At 44.7% G+C, this 20,759-nt stretch overlaps 1 protein-coding gene across 1 annotated transcript in view; it reads left to right on the top strand.

Annotated features, from left to right (window-relative positions):
• The window catches only part of LCT (lactase), a 51,002-nt gene that overhangs the window by 18,839 nt on the left and 11,404 nt on the right, over nucleotides 1-20,759 (top strand). The window contains exons 6-10 of the mRNA XM_086718476.1: nucleotides 2,610-3,339; nucleotides 7,005-7,650; nucleotides 11,583-13,133; nucleotides 13,877-14,145; nucleotides 18,104-18,394. Coding sequence (XP_086574602.1) covers nucleotides 2,610-3,339; nucleotides 7,005-7,650; nucleotides 11,583-13,133; nucleotides 13,877-14,145; nucleotides 18,104-18,394 — 3,487 coding nt within the window. The remainder of the gene's footprint in view (nucleotides 1-2,609; nucleotides 3,340-7,004; nucleotides 7,651-11,582; nucleotides 13,134-13,876; nucleotides 14,146-18,103; nucleotides 18,395-20,759) is intronic.

Here is a 20,759-nt window from a genome sequence, read left to right as displayed (position 1 = left end):
AGGATTACTGGGCTATGTATTTTCAGAAAATAGAACTCAAGAGGCCATAATGAAAGGGTTACCCAGAAAGCTCAGTAATTATAAAACCACAAGATGCCACATGATATCAGCTCCAAGGTTCTCCCTCTAAACTTGGCCTGAGGCAAAGGTCCAACACTGGCTGACATTAAACTAACAGCCGGGGATCCTCATTCAGGGGGATGTTGGTGGAGAGTCTGCTGAGGGCCAGGGCAGATTGAGGGGGGTTCCAACAGGAGTAACATCCTTTTCTCTTTGAGAATCTTAGACCTTGGAGGGGAAGCAGAGTGGCTCACAAATGACTCTAATACCAGATTGTGACAGAAGACAAAGCATTGCTCCCCAGAAGGGGGAGAAATAGCATTATCTGGGATGCTCTGAGGTGGCTGGGGGCAGGGGAGGAATAGCTGAAGGAGGGCTACCTGCAAGGCCTGGGCATAGAAACTGAGGCTATGCTAAATCTCTTGAGAGATACTCAGTATACTCATACTGAGTATGTTAAATCTCCTCCCAACTGAGGTAAACCTGAACTTCCAGCATTAAAGCTTTTAGAGCAAATTGAGGGGTGGTTGGCTGGCTCAGTCAGAAGAACATGTAACTCTTGATCTCAAGGTTGTGAGTTCTAGATCCATGCTGGGTGAAGAGATTATACATACATACATAAGCAAATAAAAAAGCAAATGAATAATTAAGCAGTCCTTTAGAGCAAATTGTATTTTATCCAGGGACTGTTTGTTTCTTTCCTCAAGACTTCATTTCTTCCAAGCCAGGAGGACAATCAGGATCAGGAGTTTTAGGTCAGAGTAGCTGAGTCTGTTCATTGAGTGGGTGTCACCTGTGTCCCTGGTTGTGCTCCAGAGACCTGTATATATTATGGATAATCCATAACTATAGATCACCCTCCACCCCCACTGCTGTTTTAGCAAATGTGAGTTCGTTGACGCTTTGTAAAATAGGAGGTACTTAAGTTTGGAAGACCCAGATTTCTCTCCATTGGACAGAGGTCCCTCTGCAATGTCCCTGTCACTTTTACCAATTTTGTGCTCTGGGCTAACCACGCACAAATGACATCCTCCCTCCACATGATGGCCATTGGACAGGAGATGCCCTTGTACTGCACCCCCTTCCACCATCCCCCTGCGATTCCCCCTCCAGACCAAACACATCCACCTACACCAACCCTTCCTCAACATTGCCCTCTGCTGGTGTAACTGCCACATGCTCTCTTACAGTGCCTTCCAGCCTGTAGGCCAGGACTTGGAGATTGGTAAACCAATTTAGGGTTTGTTTTGAAACATGAGAAGAAAATATTTTATTAAAAAAAGAAAGGAAGAGGGGCGACTGGGTGGCTCAGTCGGTTAAGCGTCCGACTTCAGCTCAGGTCATGAACTTGCGGTTTGTGAGTTCAAGACCCGCATCAAGCTCTGTGCTGCCAGCTTGGAGCCTGCTTCTGATTCTGTGTCTCCCTCTCTCTCTACCCCTCCCCTGCTTATGCTCTGTCTCTCTCTGCCTTTCAAAAATAAATAAATGTTAAAAGAAAATTAAAAACAAAAAAGGAAGGAAGGAAAGACAGGAGAGAAATGGACTAGAATAAAATAGAAAATAGAGTGCATTCATGTAAGGATAGCATTTTTACAGTATGTTTTATTTCAAATATATATATTTATCTGAATTTATATATATGAAATATTTAAAAATATATAAATGTCTACACATCTACAAATACAGTGATATGTGGTTAAAAGCACAGACTGTATTCTACAGTTTGTAAACTATGTGATTAAGGAGAAGTTCTCATTAAAAAAAAAAGATGTGGGTTCATTTACATTACAAAGGCTGGAGATGGATGATCTACAGTAGGTACAATCATCAGGAATCCAGGCTTCTGCCTTAATTTTTGTCATCCTTAACAAGGCTTCCACCTTATTGTCCAGTATGACTGCATGAGCTCCTGCCATTGTGTCCATAATCCAGGCAGCATGAAGGAGAAAGGAGGTTGTAGCTGGTGTTAATATTTAGCTGATGCACATCAGTAGAGCTACACCAGTAATTCAGTTATTGAAATAGTTTCTTCCATACCAGCTGACAAACAGGTGCTGGTCCCCTGATGCCCAGAATATACTCATTTCTTTGACTCTCAATCTCCTTCTCTATAGGATACGGTTAAATAACTGTAGTCCTTATCTAATAAATTCGTGAAAATTAATGGAGAGACCTACATTCATATCACAGTGGCCAGCACAGAATCAAGGCATAATGAGTTAAAGCCATCATTATGATTAGCTATGTTTTATAAACAGTAAGACGAAAAAGCATGGCATCAGAACTAAAGACAGTATTTGAGGACAAGCTAATACACAGAACGGTAGGCTTGGCACAGTGTTTGGAGTCCTGCAGAAGCAATAATAACTCACCTAAGAAGAGGCAATAATAGTAATTTTCCCATCTACCAGGCACTTGTGTGGCTTTTGACTCAGTGCTTCTCGAACCTTTACTAATTACACACATTGCCGCCATCCATCAGTCTGGGGGCGCAGGTAACCCGCAGGGTCATTACTCACCGTGTCCTTTTCGTCTTTCGGATCCCGCAGCGGGCCCTGCTCTCGGACAGACAGCGCGCCCCTCCAGACCACCGCGCAGCCTGCCCTAGGGACCGCAGCAGGTTCCTCCTCGCCGCGGGGCTCCGCCTACCGGAGAGTCTGGGGAACATTTGCCAACCAATCCACGGCCGAAAGGGACGCTTTCCTGCGGGAGGATTTCCCCGAAGGCTTCCTCTGGGGCGTCTCCACGGGAGCCTTTAACGTGGAAGGAGGCTGGGCCGAGGGCGGAAGAGGGCCGAGCGTCTGGGACCACCTGGGTCGCCGGCACGCCTCCGAGGGCGCAGCAACACCGGAGGTGGCCAGTGACAGCTACCACAAGGTGGACACCGATGTGGCCCTGCTTCGCGGCCTCCAAGCTCACGTCTACAAGTTCTCCATCTCCTGGTCCCGCGTCTTCCCCACGGGGCTCGGGCCCGGACCCAGCCGCCAGGGCGTCGCCTACTACAGCAGGCTCATCGACAGCCTGCTGGACGCGCACATCCAGCCCATGGCCACGCTCTTCCACTGGGACCTGCCCCAGGCCCTGCAGGAGCGCGGCGGGTGGCAGGACGACAGTGTGGTGGACGCCTTCCTGGACTACGCGGCTTTTTGCTTCGCCACCTTCGGGGACCGCGTGAAGCTGTGGGTGACCTTCCATGAGCCGTGGGTGATGAGCTACGCGGGCTACGGCACGGGCCGACACGCACCGGGCATCTCCGACCCGGGTGTGGCCTCTTTCAAGGTACTTCTCGTCCTTGCAGTGCCGCCTCACTGGAGGAGAATTTGGCTGGCAGAAAGTCATTGTCTCTTCCAGTCAGAATGCGTTTACTTTTTGTGCTTTAAAGGAAGCCAGAGGGAGGGAAGGCACCATAAATCGTTAATCACCTTATTTTGTCCAAATACTGCTGGCACTTTGACAAGTTATTACATCCTTGGAACAGTGCTGGTGGATGAGGGAACTGGGGTTCAGAGAGGAGAAACTGTTTCCTGATGGCATCGCTACAGGGTCAGCAGTTTGAAGCCAGAATCTGAGCCCGAGTCTGCTTGAGTCTACAGCAGATTTTCCTTGTCATCCAGGACTCTTAGTTGCATGGGACAGAAAAACCAACCCAGACAGACTTAAGCCAAGTGGGAGTCCATCAGCTCGGGAAACTGAAAAGTCTGGGCTTTAATATGATTTTTTTTTAATGTTTATTTATTTTGGGAGAGTGAGAGAGAGCATGAGTTGGGGAGGGGCAGAGAGAGAGAAAATCCCAAGCAGGCCCCAAGCTGTCAGCACAGAGCTGGGGGGGGGGGGGGGGGGGGGGGGGGCTAGATCCAACTAACAGTGACATAATGACCTGAGCTGAAATCAAGAGTCAGAGGCTCAACCAACTGAGCCACCCAGGCATCCCTGAAAAGTCTGGGTTTTAGCTGGTCAGAGTGGAGCTTGATCAGATCCCAAACAATGCCACTAGTACTCAATTTCTCTTCTTGCCCCTCCTTGTTGGTTTTCTACTTGGGCTGCTTGGTAACCGGATGGTAGCCGCCATGCTCTCCTATTTCAAGACCAGCAGGAAAGAAAGCTTACCTCTCTTCTGGCATTCCCAGCAAACGTGTCCCTGTGCCTTATGCTTGCTGCATGGGCTGCATGCCCATCCCTGAACCAATCACTAAGTTTAGGCTGGGAAAATGTTGTGCAGTGACTGGTCTGGGTCCAGGTCTCAGCTCTACCCCTCCACACATTGGCTGAGAGGTGGGGAGGTGGAAAAGGAAAAAGGGTTTGGCTTTCCAGAGGGTAGGCAGGGTATCATTTCCATAAGAAGGGGATGTATATACTGGAGACAAAATTTTAAGTAGCTTAATATGGGCCCTTTCCAGCATTTCTTTTTTTGCTCAAATCTCCCAGAAAACTCACCAGCTTTCCCTGACATCCATATTCAGGATGCACATGTTAGCCTGGCTTTCCCCTGCCACATCTTGGGTTCTGTTCTGAAATAGGAGTCTTTGCCTTGCCCTATGCTAGGTGTTAAGGAGGATGCATGACCCATATCCTCAAGATTTAATACTTTTTGGAGATGATACAAATAAATACACATAAGAAAATTAGAGAACAATCCAAAATGTCCACACTCAGAATGAGCTAAAATCAATGACTTGATGAAATGCCAAAAATTAGAGTGAAGTCAAAGCTTCCACTCTGCTCTTGTTCAACAAGAGCATACACACCAAGAGAGAACACTCCTCAAAATGGAAGGTTTGAACCTTTCTGTTTGTCTCCTTGTTGTAAAACTCATCCCAACCTCTTCTCCTGGCTTCTTACCCCTACAACTGTGGCTCCTGGAAAGTCCACATCACCTTTCTCCTTCAATTCTTGCTTTGATTCATTAGTTAAAACAGTATAATACCATTAAGGGAAGATTACAAAGAAAACAGTTCACTCATAATTTTGCCCATATGTCCTTCCAGTCCTTGCATTCACAGTGTACTCACAGAGTGCACTAAATTCAGTGCCTTTTTAAACATTTTTTTAATATTTATTTATTTTTGAGACAGAGACAGAGCATGAACAGGGGAGGGTCAGAGAGAGAGGGAGACACAGAATCTGAAGGAGGCTCCAGGCTCTGAGCTGTCAGCACAGAGCCCGACGTGGGGCTCGAACTCACAAACCGTGAGATCATGACCTGAGCCAAAGTCGGACGTTTAACCGACTGAGCCACCCAAGCACCCCTTAGTACATTTTTTCAAGTAGACTTTATTTTTTTAATGTTTATTTATTTTGAGAGGCAGAGAGAGAGAGAGAGAGAGAGAGAGGTGGGGGAAGGGCAGAGAGAGAGAATCCCAAGCAGACTCCATGCTGACAGTGCTGATGCAGGGCTCAAACCCACAAACCATAAGATCATGACCTGAGCCAAAATCAAGACATCAGATGTTTAACTGATGGAGCCACCCAGGTGCCCCAAGTAGACTTTATTTTTTACAGTGGTTTTAAGTCCACAGCAAAATTGAACAGAAGTTACGTAGATTTTCCATATACCCTCTGCTCCCACGCGTGCACATTTTGACATCCCCCACCAGCATGGTACATTTGTTATGATGATTGAACCCACACTGGCTGTCATAATCACCCTAGTGCCCATTTCTTATCTGACATGTCATTAACACCTTTCCATGTTCTTACATGGCCACAATGACTGGTTTTGCTAGTTGTTTCATATTCTGCTGAGCCCCCTGCCTGATGCTGACTCACTTAGAAGGCACACATTCCTGCCTTTTGGAAAGAAGCACAGTTTGCCATTGGAGTTTAGGACCCTGTTAAGGATTAACATTTGCAACATGAGAAGCAATGAGGAGTTTGACTTCCTAAGGCATATTTTGATCTGAAAGTCTTCAAGAGTAAGTGTCATTATCTTCAGATGACAAAAATAAAAAAGGAAAGGATGATAAGCAATAGCAATCTCCCTCCTACACCCCAAGTGTCTGCTTGGTGCTCTATATACATGATCTTATTTAGTCCTCCTAAATGAATGCATAATTACCACTTCTTGCATACAAGGAAACTGAATGAGAAACAAGTTAGTGACAAAGTCAAAATTTAAGTCTAGTTTTGTTACACTCCAGACACCCTGCTTTTGCCCGTTTTCCCATGGCACTCTGCCAAGGAAAGCTGTTAACTTTTGTAAGACCTTGAGTTAAGTCTACAAAGAGATTCCTGGTCATGGGTTTTCCTCCTAGATTTCATTAAGTGGAAAGAGCAGGTAGGTTAGAAAGAATTGTCCCATCCCTTCTGTGTCAAATAAAATGACCGTCCCAAATTCGTTGTTGATGAATTATTCAATAAGCACTTACTAAGAACAAAGTCAGAATAGCATCATGGGGGACAATACAGGCCTAGAGTCAGGCTTCTTACATTCTACACCTCTCTAGATCTTGTTCCCCTCATCTATATAGTGGTAATAATAATTATACTGTCACAGAAGACTGTTGGGAGGAGCTTATGAGAGAATTCATTAACAATTTTTTACTGTGAAATATGGTTATTGATGCTACTGCTATTGACTTGTTGATGGTGATGTTGACTTGTTGATGTTATTGGCTGTTGATATTGCTGGCGTTTGTGCTGATGATGTTGATGTCAACATTGTCCATGTTGATTTACTGACATTGTTAGCATCAATCTTAACTACTTTTTGATATTGTTGACTTGTTGATATTGGCATTGACTGCTGATGACTTCCTGATGTTGTTGACATTGGTGCTGTTATTGATGTGGACATTTTCATTGTGGCTATTTTATTAACATTGGTAACATTATTGACATTCGTATTAACTTGTTGTTGTAGACTTGTTATTGGCTTGTGGTTGTTGTTGGCTTTGCTATTAGTTGTTATTAAGCACTGTATTTCTTTCTTTTTTTTTCCTCACAAGGTGGCTCACTTGGTCCTCAAGGCTCATGCCAGAGTTTGGCACCACTATAATAGCCACTATCGTCCACAGCAGCAGGGACGTGTGGGCATTGTGTTGAACTCAGACTGGGCAGAACCTCTGTCCCCAGAGAGGTCTGAGGACCTGAGTGCCTCTGAACGCTTCTTGCACTTCATGCTGGGCTGGTTTGCACACCCCATCTTTGTGGATGGAGACTACCCTGCTGCCCTGAAGGCCCAAATCCAACAGATGAACCAACAGTGCCCCAGTCTTGTGGCCCAGCTCCCTGAGTTCACTGAGGCAGAGAAGCAACTCCTGAAAGGCTCTGCTGATTTTCTGGGTCTGTCTCATTACACTTCTCGCCTTATCAGCACGGCCCAACAAGATTCCTGCATCCCTAGCTATGACACCATTGGAGGCTTTTCCCAACATGTGGACCCTGCATGGCCTCAGACCTCATCCCCTTGGATTTATGTCGTGCCCTGGGGTATAAGGAGGCTATTGCAGTTTGTATCTTTGGAATACACAAGAGGAAAAGTTCCGATCTACCTGGCTGGGAATGGCATGCCCATAGGGGAGACTGAAGATCTCCTTGAGGATTCCTTGAGAGTAGACTACTTCAATAAATATATCAATGAGGTGCTCAAAGGTAAGAATGGTGGATATGCTGGTGATTGGAAGGTGGGTGGTACTTCTCCAAGTCTTCAGATTTCTGTTTAATGAGACAAAGACAGTCTCCTAAGAAAATGAAGCCAAAAAGTAGTGTTAGTAGTAATAGCATGAGTCCTTCATATCAGCCTCCTAGCTGTTTCCCCCAGAAGCCTCAAGTGTTTGTTCCTATGTTCTTATTCCCTATAATGCCGCCTCCTACACTCTGCCCATTTGAGTCCTATCCATTGATCAAAGACTCATCATCTTTTAACACATTCATTTAACAAATATTTATTCAGTGCCTGTTATGTACTGCACATTGCACAAGACAGTAAGGGTAAAATATTGAGCAAATATCATCTTTTCCCATAGGACCCTCAGAGTTTACAGAGGGTCACAGACAGAAAATTGTAATAAAGGATGCCAATGGCATTATAGGAGGGGACTCCAACCCATTAAATCTTCCCTCGTTGTTCTGGCCACATTCATCTCCATCTCCTTAAGTCAGCTATAAAATCTACATTCCACATCATTCACTTTGATCCCATTAATTCATATCGACTGCACCAGTCTTACCTAACATAGTTTCATACATCTTTTTAAATTTTTTAAAAGATTTTTTTAATATTTATTTATTTTTGAGAGAGAAAGAGAGTTTAATATTTTTTAATGTTTATTTTTGAGAGAGAGAGAGCACGAGCAGGGGAGAGGCAGAGAGAGAGGGAGACACAGAATCCGAAGCAGGCTTTAGGCTCTGAGCTGTCAGCACAGAGCCCGATGTGGGGCTTGAACTCATGAATCATGAGATCATGATGTGACACAAAAAGCTGTGAGATCATAACCAATTGAGCCACCCAAGCACACCTAAATTTTTTTTATTTTAATTCTAGTATAGTTAACACACAGTGTTATATTTGTTTCAGGTGTACAATATAGTGATCTGACAATTCTATACATTGTTTAGTGCTCATTATGATAAGTGTACTCATAATTTCCTTCACCTATTTAACCCCCCTCCACCCCTCCTCTCTGGTAACCATCAGTTTGTTGTCTATGGTTAAGAGTCGGCTTCTTGGTTTATCTCTTTTATTCTTTGTTCATTTGTTTTGTTTGTTCCACACATGAATGAAATCATATGGTATTTGTCTTTCTCTGACTTCACTTAGCATTTTATCATCTAGATGCATCCATATTGTTGCAAATGACAAGATTTCATTCTTTTTTATGGCTGAGTAATGTTCTATTATATATAAATACCACATCTTCTTTATCCATTCATCTATTGATGAACACTTGGGCTGCTTCCATAATTTGGTTATTGTAATTAATGCTGCAGTAAACAGAGTGCCTATATCTTTTCAAATTAGTATTTTTGTATTCTTTGTAAATACCCAGTAGTGGAATTACTGGATCACATCATAATTCTATTTTTAATTTTTTTTTTTTGAGGAACCTCCATACTGTTTTCCACAGTGACTACACTAAGTTGCATTCCTACCAATGGTGCATGAGGGCTCCTTTTTCTCCACATCCTCACCAGCACTTATTATTTCTTATGGTTTTGATTTTAGCTATTCTGACAAGCATGAGGTGATATTTCATTGTAGTTTTGATTTGCATTTCCCTGATGATTAGTGATGTTGAACATCTTTTCATGTGTCCTTTGGCCATCTGGATGTCATCTTTGGAGAAATGTCTGCTCGTGTCTTTGGCCCATTTTTTACTTGGTTTATTTGTTTTTTAGGTGTTGAGTTGTATCAGTTCTTTATATGTTTTGGATATTAATCCTTTATTGGATATGTTATTTTCAAATATCTTCTCCCATTCCAGAGGTTGTCTTTTAGTTTTGTTGATTGTTTCCTTCATTGTGAAAAAGCTTTTTATTTTTATGTAGTCCCAATAGTTTATTTTTGCTTTTGTTTCCCTTGCCTCAGGACACATATCTCGAAAGATGTTGATATGGCTGATGTCAGAGAAGTTACTGCCCGTGCTCTCTTGTAGGATTTTTATGGTTTCAGATCTCACATTTAGGTCTTGAATCCATTTTGAGTTTATTTTTGTGTATGGTGTAGAAAATTGGTCCACTTTCATTCTTTTGCATGTAGCTGTTCAATTTTCCCAACACCATTTGTTGAAGACTATCTTTTCCCCATATGTCTTTTTATTCCAAGTAAAAAGGAATGGCAAATAATTTTCATCTCCTATATCAGCACTAATCAAGTGATATATGGCTAGTCACCTGCCTAGAGGGCTATTCTGAGAAGATTTCAAGGCCTTGTGTAGATTCAGAGAGAAAGAGTTGACTAGCAATACCTACCCTGGGCACTGCAGTTAGGAATGGAGACACCTTAGGGAGTGGAGGCCTCAGTGTTCATGAGGCCAGACACCCTCTCTTTTACTTTGCTTGTGTTCTCAGCATCAAGGGTACAATTCTGTAATCTTCACAATCTTGGAATCCCTCTAGGATATATCTCAAGAGATCTTTGAAACAGCCTTGTGCAGAAAATAGGGGCAGAGATCATCCTCCTGGGACCATTGTGAAAACTGATGCTCTGAGAGATTACATGGTGTGCCCAAACAGCCAGTGAGTGAAACTACAGGCCTTTCTATCACTGGCTCATCAATACCCACTAACCTATGAAGCTTCTATTCATTTTTGTTTCTAGAGCCTTTTACAGCCTGGGACAAAGTAGGTGTTTACTAAATTATTCATTGAATGAATAAATGAATTATATAAAATAAATGAATTGCCAGCCTCTTATATAGTCAATGTTTGTTGAGAGGCTGTGTAATCTGATAAAAATAGGGCTTAATACTTTGCTGGTTCCCAGTTTGAGCCCAAAGCCATTGCTTTACTTTGACACTGGTTTTTGGTTGACTCACTAGATGCTTTTTTTTATTCTCTCACAGTTCTGCAGGCCAGAAGTCCACAATGGAGATGCTGGTAGGGCCACTCTCCCTCCGAAGTCTCCAGAGGAGACTCTTTCCTTGCCTCTTTCAGCATCTGGTGGCTCCAGGCATTTCTTGGCTGTTGGCTGCATTGCCCCAATCTCTGCCTCCATCTTCGTGGAGACCTTCTATCTTTCTCTTTTAAGGGTGCTTGTCATTGGATTTTGGACTCACCCAGTTAATGCAGGATGATCTCATCTTAAGATCCTTAACTTAATTACATCTACAAAGACCTCTTTTCCAAATAAGATTACATAAACTGGTACCAAGTTAAGATTTGGACATATCTTTTTGGGGACCACCATTCAGCTCACTGTACCAGGAAATACCTTACTGTAGGCGTTATTTCTCTTTTTTAAGAGGGGATGTGTGATCATTTTATGTCAGTATTGCTAGACATAAGGAAAAACAAAAGTATATTTTAAATATTAAATGATTTATGCATTCTATAAAAAAACAAGGAATCCTGATAGTAGCAGATGGGACACATGCTTGTATTCATTTTGAGGCAGGGATGGCCTTCTGGATTGAGGTTTATGACCATAGATGTGGCCTGATGATTTGTGGGCATCTTGTGGATTCTCTTTTATTCATTCTGAGGAAAAAGGGTTAACATTTTTGGGGTAACTTAAATCCCCTCCAAAACGTGCATATGAAAAGGAAAACCTTTAAATAGCAACATCAGTAACAGAGACTATTTTTTTTTTATTTTATTTATTTTTATTTTTTATTTTTGAGAGAGGGAGAGAAAGCATGAGTGCAAGCAGGGGAGGGGCAGAGGGAGAGGGAGAGAGGGAAAGAAGCCAGAGCAGGCTCCATCGTCAGCACAGAGCCCAAGGGTGGGGTTCAGGAGGCTCTCTCCTGACCGACTGTGAGATTGTGACCTGAGCCAAAATCAGGAGTCAGACACTTAACCAACTGAGTCACCCAGGTGCCCCACAGAGACTTGAAAATAATCCAAAGTTTTGTTTTTCTCCATAGCTATCAAGGAGGACTTAGTGGATGTTCGATCTTACATCACTCGTGCCCTCATGGATGGCTTTGAAGGCCCCTTTGGTTACAGCCAGAGGTTTGGACTGTATCATGTCAACTTCAATGACAGCAGCAAGCCAAGGACTCCCAGGAAATCTGCCTACTTTTTCACCAGCATCATTGAAAAGAACGGTTTCCTCCCCAAGGCCGTAAAGAGACTGCCACCACCTAGTATAGCAAACTTCCCACGTAAAATCAGAGCCTTCACTTTTCCGTCTGATGTGCCCTCCAAAGCTAAAGTAGTTTGGGAAAAGTTCTCCAACCAACCCAAGTTTGAAAGAGATTTGTTCTACCATGGCACTTTCAGAGAGGACTTTCTCTGGGGCGTGTCCTCATCAGCCTATCAGATTGAAGGAGCTTGGAATGCTGATGGCAAAGGCCCCAGCATCTGGGATAACTTCACCCACACACCAGGGAGCAATGTGAAAGGGAATGCCACTGGAGACATCGCCTGTGACAGCTATAACCAACTGGATGCCGATCTGAATATGCTTCGAGCTTTGAAGGTGAAGGCCTATCGCTTCTCTATCTCCTGGTCTCGGATTTTCCCAACAGGGAGAAACAGTTCTATCAACAGACACGGTGTTGATTATTACAACAGGCTGATCAATGGCTTGGTGGCAAGCAACATCTCTCCCATGGTGACACTGTTCCACTGGGACCTGCCCCAGGCCCTCCAGGATATTGGAGGCTGGGAAAATCCTTCCTTGATTGAGTTGTTTAACAGCTATGCAGACTTTTGTTTCCAGACCTTTGGGGACAGAGTCAAGTTCTGGATGACCTTTAATGAGCCCACATACCAGGCATGGTTGGGTTATGGCTCAGGGGATTTTCCTCCAAAGGTGAAAGACCCAGGCTGGGGACCTTACAGAATTGGCCATGCAATCATCAAAGCTCATGCCAGAGTATATCACACTTACGATGAGAAATACAGGCGGGAACAGAAGGGGGTCATCTCTTTGAGCCTCAGTGCACACTGGGCAGAGCCCAAGTCCCCTGAGATCCCGAGGGATGTGGAGGCAGCTGACCGAATGCTGCAGTTCTCACTGGGCTGGTTTGCCCACCCCATTTTCCGAAACGGAGACTATCCCGATGCCATGAAGTGGAAAGTGGGGAACAGGAGTGAGCTTCAACACTTAGCCACCTCCCGCCTGCCAAGCTTCACTGAGGAAGAGAAGAGGTACATCAGGGCCACAGCTGACGTGTTCTGCCTCAACACCTACTCCTCCAGAATTGTGCAGCACAAAACACCCAGGTTAAACCCACCCTCCTATGAAGATGACCAGGAGACAACCAAGGAGGAGGACCCTTCATGGCCTTCCACAGCAGTAAACAGAGCTGCACCCTGGGGGACACGAAGACTGCTCAACTGGATCAAGGAAGAGTATGGTGACATACCCATTTACATCACTGAAAATGGAGTGGGGCTGACAAATCCAAAAGTGGAAGATACCGATAGGATATTTTACCACAAAACCTACATCAATGAAGCTTTGAAAGGTATGTGAGAATTCATGTCCCCCTTACAGAATCTTCCAGCATCCATATATCATGTGCCTGACATGGTTTGGCAAAGTGGATTACAAACCATAAACAAGTCTCTCTTAGGCTCTAACTCCATAATTCTTTTCCTGTCGGGGGTTACATATCCCTTTGGAAATCTGAAAAAAAGCCATGGTCATCTACCCAGATGTACACATACAGAGTCCCCACACAAGTATTTTCATGGGTCCATCCATTCATTATTGAGCAACTACTATGTGGCAAGTTCTATTTTAAGTGCAGTGAACAAAAAGATAACTTTCTGTTAACATGGTGCATATGTTATATTCTGGTGAGTTTCATGCACCCCAGAGCAAGAAACTCTTTTCTAAAACACATTTCTATGTGTAACTTCTACAGTGGGCTGAGACTCTTGATTTCAAGCCTGTCCCTTTACCCCAACAAAAGAATTTGGTTTTGCAAAGATTGGTCATTAATACTTGCTATGAGGGCATCAGTGCTGGCAAAAAAAGAAGGTGCTCTGTCCATCTGGGCATACATTAATTGTGGGTACGAGTTAATGGTTTAGGACTACTGTTTTAAGTGATGTGCCAGTACTTGTCTAGGGTTCTTGTCGGGGCGTTCTAGGCCCCGTCCTGACGGGGGGGGGGGGGGCACGGGGAAGGTAGGGGAGGGGAGGCACAGGGGAGGGGCACCTCCAGGTGTAAAGCTCTTCTCTGCTCACTTTGGAATGTTCCCAGCCTACCGACTTGATGGTGTAGACCTTCGAGGGTATTCTGCATGGTCTCTGATGGACAACTTTGAGTGGCTGAATGGCTACACAGTCAAGTTTGGACTGTACCATGTTGATTTCAATAACACGAACAGGCCTCGCACAGCAAGAGCCTCCGCCAGGTACTACACAGAGGTCATCACCAACAACGGCATGCCGCTGCTCAGGGAAGACGAGTTTGTTTATGGACAGTTTCCCGAGGGCTTCATCTGGAGTGCAGCTTCCGCCGCATATCAGGTGAGAAGTTCGGGGCAGTTCAACGACAGCTATTGCAGACCTACTATGTGCCAGGCTGTGGGCTTGGTGCTAGGAGGGCAGGCAAGAACAGGGGATTGCCACAGACCTGGAGCAGGAAAGTATGGGTGCCGTATATGGAATCTGGGAGGTCCTCTCCATGGACAGACCAGCTTCCTCACATCCCCCAATTCAGGCAGACTCGTGGCTGCTTGGGCTATGCTGAGAGGGACGTAGGCAGGCAAAATGGAGCAGGTGGACCTGGGCACAAACACTTAGGCAGAGACCCGCAAACCAGAAGATTGTCTGCTGGAATATGTTCGTTTCTCACCTAGTCTCTTCCAAGCAGGCAGTTTGCTCAGAATGGCTGTCACGTGGGTCTGGGCTTGTTTTGATGTCCTGGCAGCATCATACTGTAACCTTATTCATGCCCAAATAAGCTCAATAATACAGAAAATACAAGGGTTTTCCTTTTTTCACAGAAAAAGATAAAAAGCAAAGAGTCACTTGCCCAGGCAGCTAGTGGAGGTCCCTGCTTTACATCTTCTGTCTCCATTCATTTTCTTTGAAGAAGGAGTGGAGGCTCTGTGTTCCCTGCGGACCCTGGGCAGAGTCAGTGCTGTGAGCTGACCTGACTCTGGGTGTGCTTGTCCCTTGGGTTTCCTTCTAGTCAGCCACAGCTGCTGAAGATGTTTTTGAGGGGGGTGAGGGTGAGCTCCTCCCAGATGGCTGCACTACCAGGTCACAATGAAGTCTCAGACTAAATTAAGCTATGTCCAGACATTTATTAACTACATGTACAAACACAAAACCTGTTCATGTATCCTATTCTGTAGACTGGAGGAAACCCCCATTCTTGGTCCTCTTCGGTGCTCTGGCCAACACTTTACATGAAAGAAACACTTGAGGACATGCCAGGGTTTCAGAGACAGTGTTCTGTTACTGTTACTGCGGGCAAACAGAGTCCTCTGTAGCAAGGTTTCCCCAATTTGGCCTGATTGACATTTGCATGGATAATTCTTTGTTGTGGGGCTTTCCTGTGCACTGTAGGATGTTAAGCAGCATCCCTGACCTCTACCCACTAGAGGTCAGCAGATTCCTCCCCAAGTTGTAACAACTAAAAATGCCTGTAGACGTTTGCTAAATGTCTCTTCGGGGACAAAATATTTCCTGGGTGAGAACCACTATCCACAGGTTTACAGCTGGACACAGGAAGGGTTAGGAATTCATTCTAGGGTACAGGTGGCAGACCTTGTAGGATTCTTAAACACTGTCCATGCAAGGGAAAAGGAGTGTCCTTGAAAAGCTTTTAGCCAACCCACATCTTGAATGATTAAACTGGCATTAGCAAGCACCCATTTCTATTCATTAGACAGCAGGCACAATTGTCACCATTTGAAACATTATGTGGTCTAATTAGCAAAGAGTTAAGTGTGAATCAAGAATTGATTAGAAGGGCTTATACTGTGGCCTTCCTGATTAGATACTACCTGATTGTGCATTCTTTTTTTTTTTAATTTTTTTTTTAATGTTTATTTATTTTTGAGACAGAGAGAGACAGAGCATGAACAGGGGAGGGGCAGAGAGAGAGGGAGACACGGAATCTGAAACGGGCTCCAGGCTCTGAGCTGTCAGAGCTGTCAGCACAGAGCCCGTCGCAGGGCTCGAACTCACGGACCGTGAGATCATGACCTGAGCCGAAGTCAGACGCTTAACCGACTGAGCCACCCAGGCGCCCCTATTGTGCATTTTTTTTTTAAAACCTTTTATTTGGAAATCCTTTTGAACACAGAGAAAAGTTGAAGAAATAGTAGAGGACTCCTGTATATCCTTTTCCCATATTTCTCAACTGTTAAAATTTTACCATTTGCCATATTTTCTGTGTGTGTGTACGTGCACACACATATATATAGTATATATATGAAACTGATTTTATCACTTGAATAAGAAAGTGTTTACCAGGTTTCTCTACCATAAAATTAAGTATTTTATAGTTATAAATAATAATTATTTTGTGGGGATCTACTTGGAGACTATATAGCCTTTTCCTCATCAAATTTCACCCGCTAGTTTTAGCAGCTGTTGATAATTTGTGCCTGAATCAGTTATTACTGTGATAGGTGACAAATGGTGATTTTCTAATTTCATGATTCCTCTTATATTTATCAGGGGGCATTCAACAGAAAGGTCAAACTTTGACTTTTCTCATATTTATGCACACTATATAAATATGCATCAGCAGTATGGCTGGATGCAGTCCTATTTTATTCAGTGAGTTATCATATTATTATTTAGATGTCCACATTTTCCACATTTTGCTATGGGGAGTGCCTTTTAGCCAGATCCTGTGTCCTTTTCACATGGCCCATCATTATTTGAGCACTTGCTTAGTTCTTTCTTGTACAAGATGTTCCAGACTCAGCTTATACCTTTTCTGTCCCAGCCCTGTAATCATCCCTTTGTCTAATGAACCCTTTCTCTTACTGGATAGGGGCGTTTAGAAACCAAGATCTAGGTGCTGGATATGCTCACTGTTACTGGGGTGTCGTCATTCTAGAATTCCTCTAGCTAGGAAATTCACATATATATGCACAAAAACACGTGCACTTGTATGTTATTTCTGTATCTACCCCATCTCTATGTGGATTAACAACATTTTTTTAATGTTTATTTATTTTTGAGAGAGAGACAGAGCGTGAGTGGGGAAGGGGCAGAGACAGAGAGAGAGATACAGAATCCAAAGCAGGCTCCAGGCTCTGAGCTGTCAGCACAGAGCCCAATGCAGGGCTTGAACTCATGAACCATAAGATCATGACCTGAGCTGAAGTTGGACACTTAACCATCTGAACCACCCAGGCACCCCCTATCTCTATGTAGATTTTAAAACATGAGTTCATACTGATACCTCCAAATCCAATCCACAGGCTCGATGCCAGCTTTCCCATTGCCCATATTTATATCTCTTTTCTCCAGTGGTGAAAAATCTAGCTCCTAATAGCCTCAACATGGTTACTTGATCCCCCTGCACTAACTGATCTCTTGCACTGGTACCTTCCTGCTGGCCCTGAGCCCACTTGCATGGGGCTGTGCAGGCCACGCTGGGGTACGTGTTCTTGGTCAGGATGCCAGCAATACCTTAGCTCCATCCAGTCACATAACATCATGGTGTATGTGTTATATTGCTTTAAAGTAAATTACAGGGGCACCTGGGTGGCTCAGAATGTTAAGCGTCCGACTTTGGCTCAGGTCACGATCTCACGATTCATGAGTTCAAGCCCTGTGTCGGGCTCTGTGCTAACAGCTCAGAGCCTGAAGCCTGTTTCAGATTCTGTGTCTCCCTCTTTCTCTCTGCTCCTCCCCTTGTGCTCTGTCTCTCATAAATAAATAAACACTAAAAAGAAGTAAATTACAGAACTTGTACCTATCATACTACCTAAGCCTGTAAGTAGGCATTTGCTTAGTGGCTTATGGTCACTTTCCCTATAAGGTGGGGGGCGGGGGGAGGGCAGAGGGAGCAGAAGGAGGCACAGAAACTGTGACCCAGGTCCTGATTTGAAATTCTGCCTCCACAGCTGGCATCAGTGGTATTCGTTTGACTGTGATTGGGGCTGGAGGCATGTGATTGTTCATTCAGACTTTTAGTGCACAACTGCCATATACCAGACACTGCTACATTAAGTGCTGGGACACCAAGATGAAAGTCACGATGCCTGGGCCTCAGAGTCTCAGGGAAAGTCAGTCAGCAATCCCGTAACTATGAGATGCAGCGTGACACTGCCAGGATGGACACAAAGTGTGTACAGAAAGCTCTAGGAGTCCAAAAATCAGAGGGTGGCCAGAGAAGTTTCTCAGAGGAGGTGACACTGACATGGGTCCTGACTTGCAGCTCCCCCACTGACAGAAAGGAACTTGTGAGGGCTAGACTGCATGACTTAATTTGACCATGTCTTGTCATCTTGAGATCGAAGGTGCGTGGAGAGCAGATGGCAAAGGACTCAGTATTTGGGACACATTTTCTCACACACCGCTGAAGGTTGGAAATGATGACACCGGAGATGTGGCCTGTGACAGTTATCACAAGATTGCTGAGGATGTGGTTGCCCTGCAGAACTTGGCTGTCTCCCACTATCGCTTCTCCATCTCCTGGTCTCGTATCCTCCCGGATGGAACCACAAAATATATCAATGAAGCAGGCCTCAACTACTATGTGCGGCTCATTGACGCGCTGCTGGCTGCCAACATCAAGCCCCAGGTGAGGTTGGGCCCCAGCCAGGGCATTGGTCAAGTCCACATGGGGGAGCCAGCTGGGCCAGGGAGCTCTTTACTGTGTAAACAAAATGCTGTTTTTTAGATTCAGTTTTTGAACTATCAATAAATTCACATGATGCAGAATTTAAAAAGCATTAAGAGTCCACAGTGAAGATTTACCTTCAGTCTCTGACCCCAAGCCATCCAGTTCCCCTCCTTACAGGCAGTCACGTTTGCTAGGTTCTCATGTCTGCCTTTTGCAGAGGCCAGTCAGGAGACCTATACATGTGTGCGTGTTTGGTCCTTTCCCCTCTTTTTTCCTAACGGTCACGTACATGCAGTTTGGTGCTTGCTTTTAACTAATGGTATTTATTTCTTTTTTAAAAATGTTTATTTATTTATTTTGAGAGAGAGAGAGAGATGAGGGGAGGGACAGAGAGAGGGAGAGAGAAAATCCCAAGCAGGCTCCCCACTGTCAGTGCAGGGTCCAATACAGGGCTCAATCCCACGAACCGTGAGATCATGACCTGAACTGAAATCAAGAGTCAGACGCTCAATTGACTTAGCCTCCCAGGTACCCCCCTTTTTTTTTTAAATAGGCTTCATGCCCACTGTGGACCCCAACATCAGGGTTGAGCTCATAACCCTGAGATCAAGACCTGAGCTAAGATCAAGAGTGGAATGCTTAACCAACTGAGCCCTTCACAGTATTTTTTACACGTATTTCCACAACCATATGTAGCTTCCCTGTTTATTCTTTTTTTAAAAAAAGTTATGTGGAATTGTTTATATCTTACTTCTTGAATTACTTTTCTGTTAATTAACACTCTTCCCTGTGATGTTTCCAATATTTGCCATCTTAACCAATGGTGCAATGAGTAACCACAGGCATACATAATTTTGGGTGGGTGTAAGTTTATCTGTAGGCTGTGGTCCTAGGAGCAGAATTGCTGGGGCAAACGTGCATGTGTTTTGCAGCCAGGAGTTATTTTTTTTAATGTTTTCACTTATTATTTTTGAGAGAGTGCATGAGCAGGGGAGGGGCAGAGAGAAAGGGGGACAGAGGATCTGAAGTAGGTTCTGCGCTGACAGCAGATGCAGGGCTCGGACTCACAAACCATGAAATCATGACCTGAGCTAAGTCAGACACACAACCGACTGAGCCACCCAGGCCCCCCAGCAGGAGTTATTATGAGTAATAATACAGAAGCTCACTTGAGAGCTGACTTTGCTGTCACCAAAATTTTAAAATTTTACTTGGGAGCCTAAGAACGTGTCTCCTCTTCACCTGGGCCCTATGTGAGAAAGCGCTGGAGGGCGCTCTTCTATGAAGCTGTGTGTTTCCTCTGCTGTACTGGCTGGGATTACATACTGCAGCCAGAACATGATCTCCACATTACCACTTTTTTTTCCCCTCCAAATAAAGTACTATCTGGACTTTTTCCCTCATACCGCTAACGTTGTTAGAGCTAACCAGCCACCTAACACTTACTACCATGAATGCCGAGAGAGAAAATGGCCAGGTGGCTGCCCTGAGAGGACAATGAACTTCATTACACATGATTCAGAACTACATCAGAGAGCAAATAACTCAAGCTCAAACAATCATATAGCCCTTGCAGGCATGGAGACACTGAAGAAAGGAAAAGCGCTGGGCATGGAAAGCTTCAGGGAGGTGTGGATCCTGAATAGAGAGGAGAATGTGGATGGATGGGTGGGCAGGGGAAGGGCATACCATGCAAAGGGAGAGACTGGGTCTGGGCTAAAGATGGTTAGTGGCCCAGCACAGACTGAAGACAGTGGACATCTGGCTTAGCCAAGATGGGGTGTGTGAGGGCATCAAGGGGAAGGCCAGGGAACAACAAAGGCCACAAGGACATGGCCCGGAGGCCCATCTCCAGCAAAGTGTTCCCAGCTCCACAGGAAGAACTTCCAGATACACTGGATGAAGTTCATGGGGGATATCCCATTATAAGTGAAATGCTTTCATCCTCCTCCTGGAGCCTCAAAGCCTCGCTTAGTACAGTCTATCCAGGCTGATTCTGAAGCCGCAGCATTTCTGATTCCTGACTGCAACCAGAGCAACACTGAAGAGTGGCCAGGGCGGTGGCCACATGACATAGGCCTCACAGTGATTCCATGACATGCAGGTCTTATTGCCTGAGCCCAAGGTCACAGAGCTGGTAGGTGGCAGAGCCGGGACTCACACCCAGGTTTCTCTGATCCAGATGGGAGTCTCATACTTCAACACAGCTCCCCCCGCCCCCCCGCCCCCCAAAGAACCTGTGAGCTATTTCATGTTTTCATTCATTCTCCACTTTCTTGGCATTTGTGCTGGTGCACAACAGCACCAGTGATTTCCCATGGAA

Source organism: Puma concolor, chromosome C1 (assembly GCF_028749965.1).
Source record: "Puma concolor isolate L17-30 chromosome C1, mPumCon1.1.hap2, whole genome shotgun sequence".
Classification (NCBI taxonomy): domain Eukaryota; kingdom Metazoa; phylum Chordata; class Mammalia; order Carnivora; family Felidae; genus Puma; species Puma concolor.
Note: the sequence above shows the minus strand (reverse complement) of the source record. Positions and strands in the feature narration are given on the sequence as shown.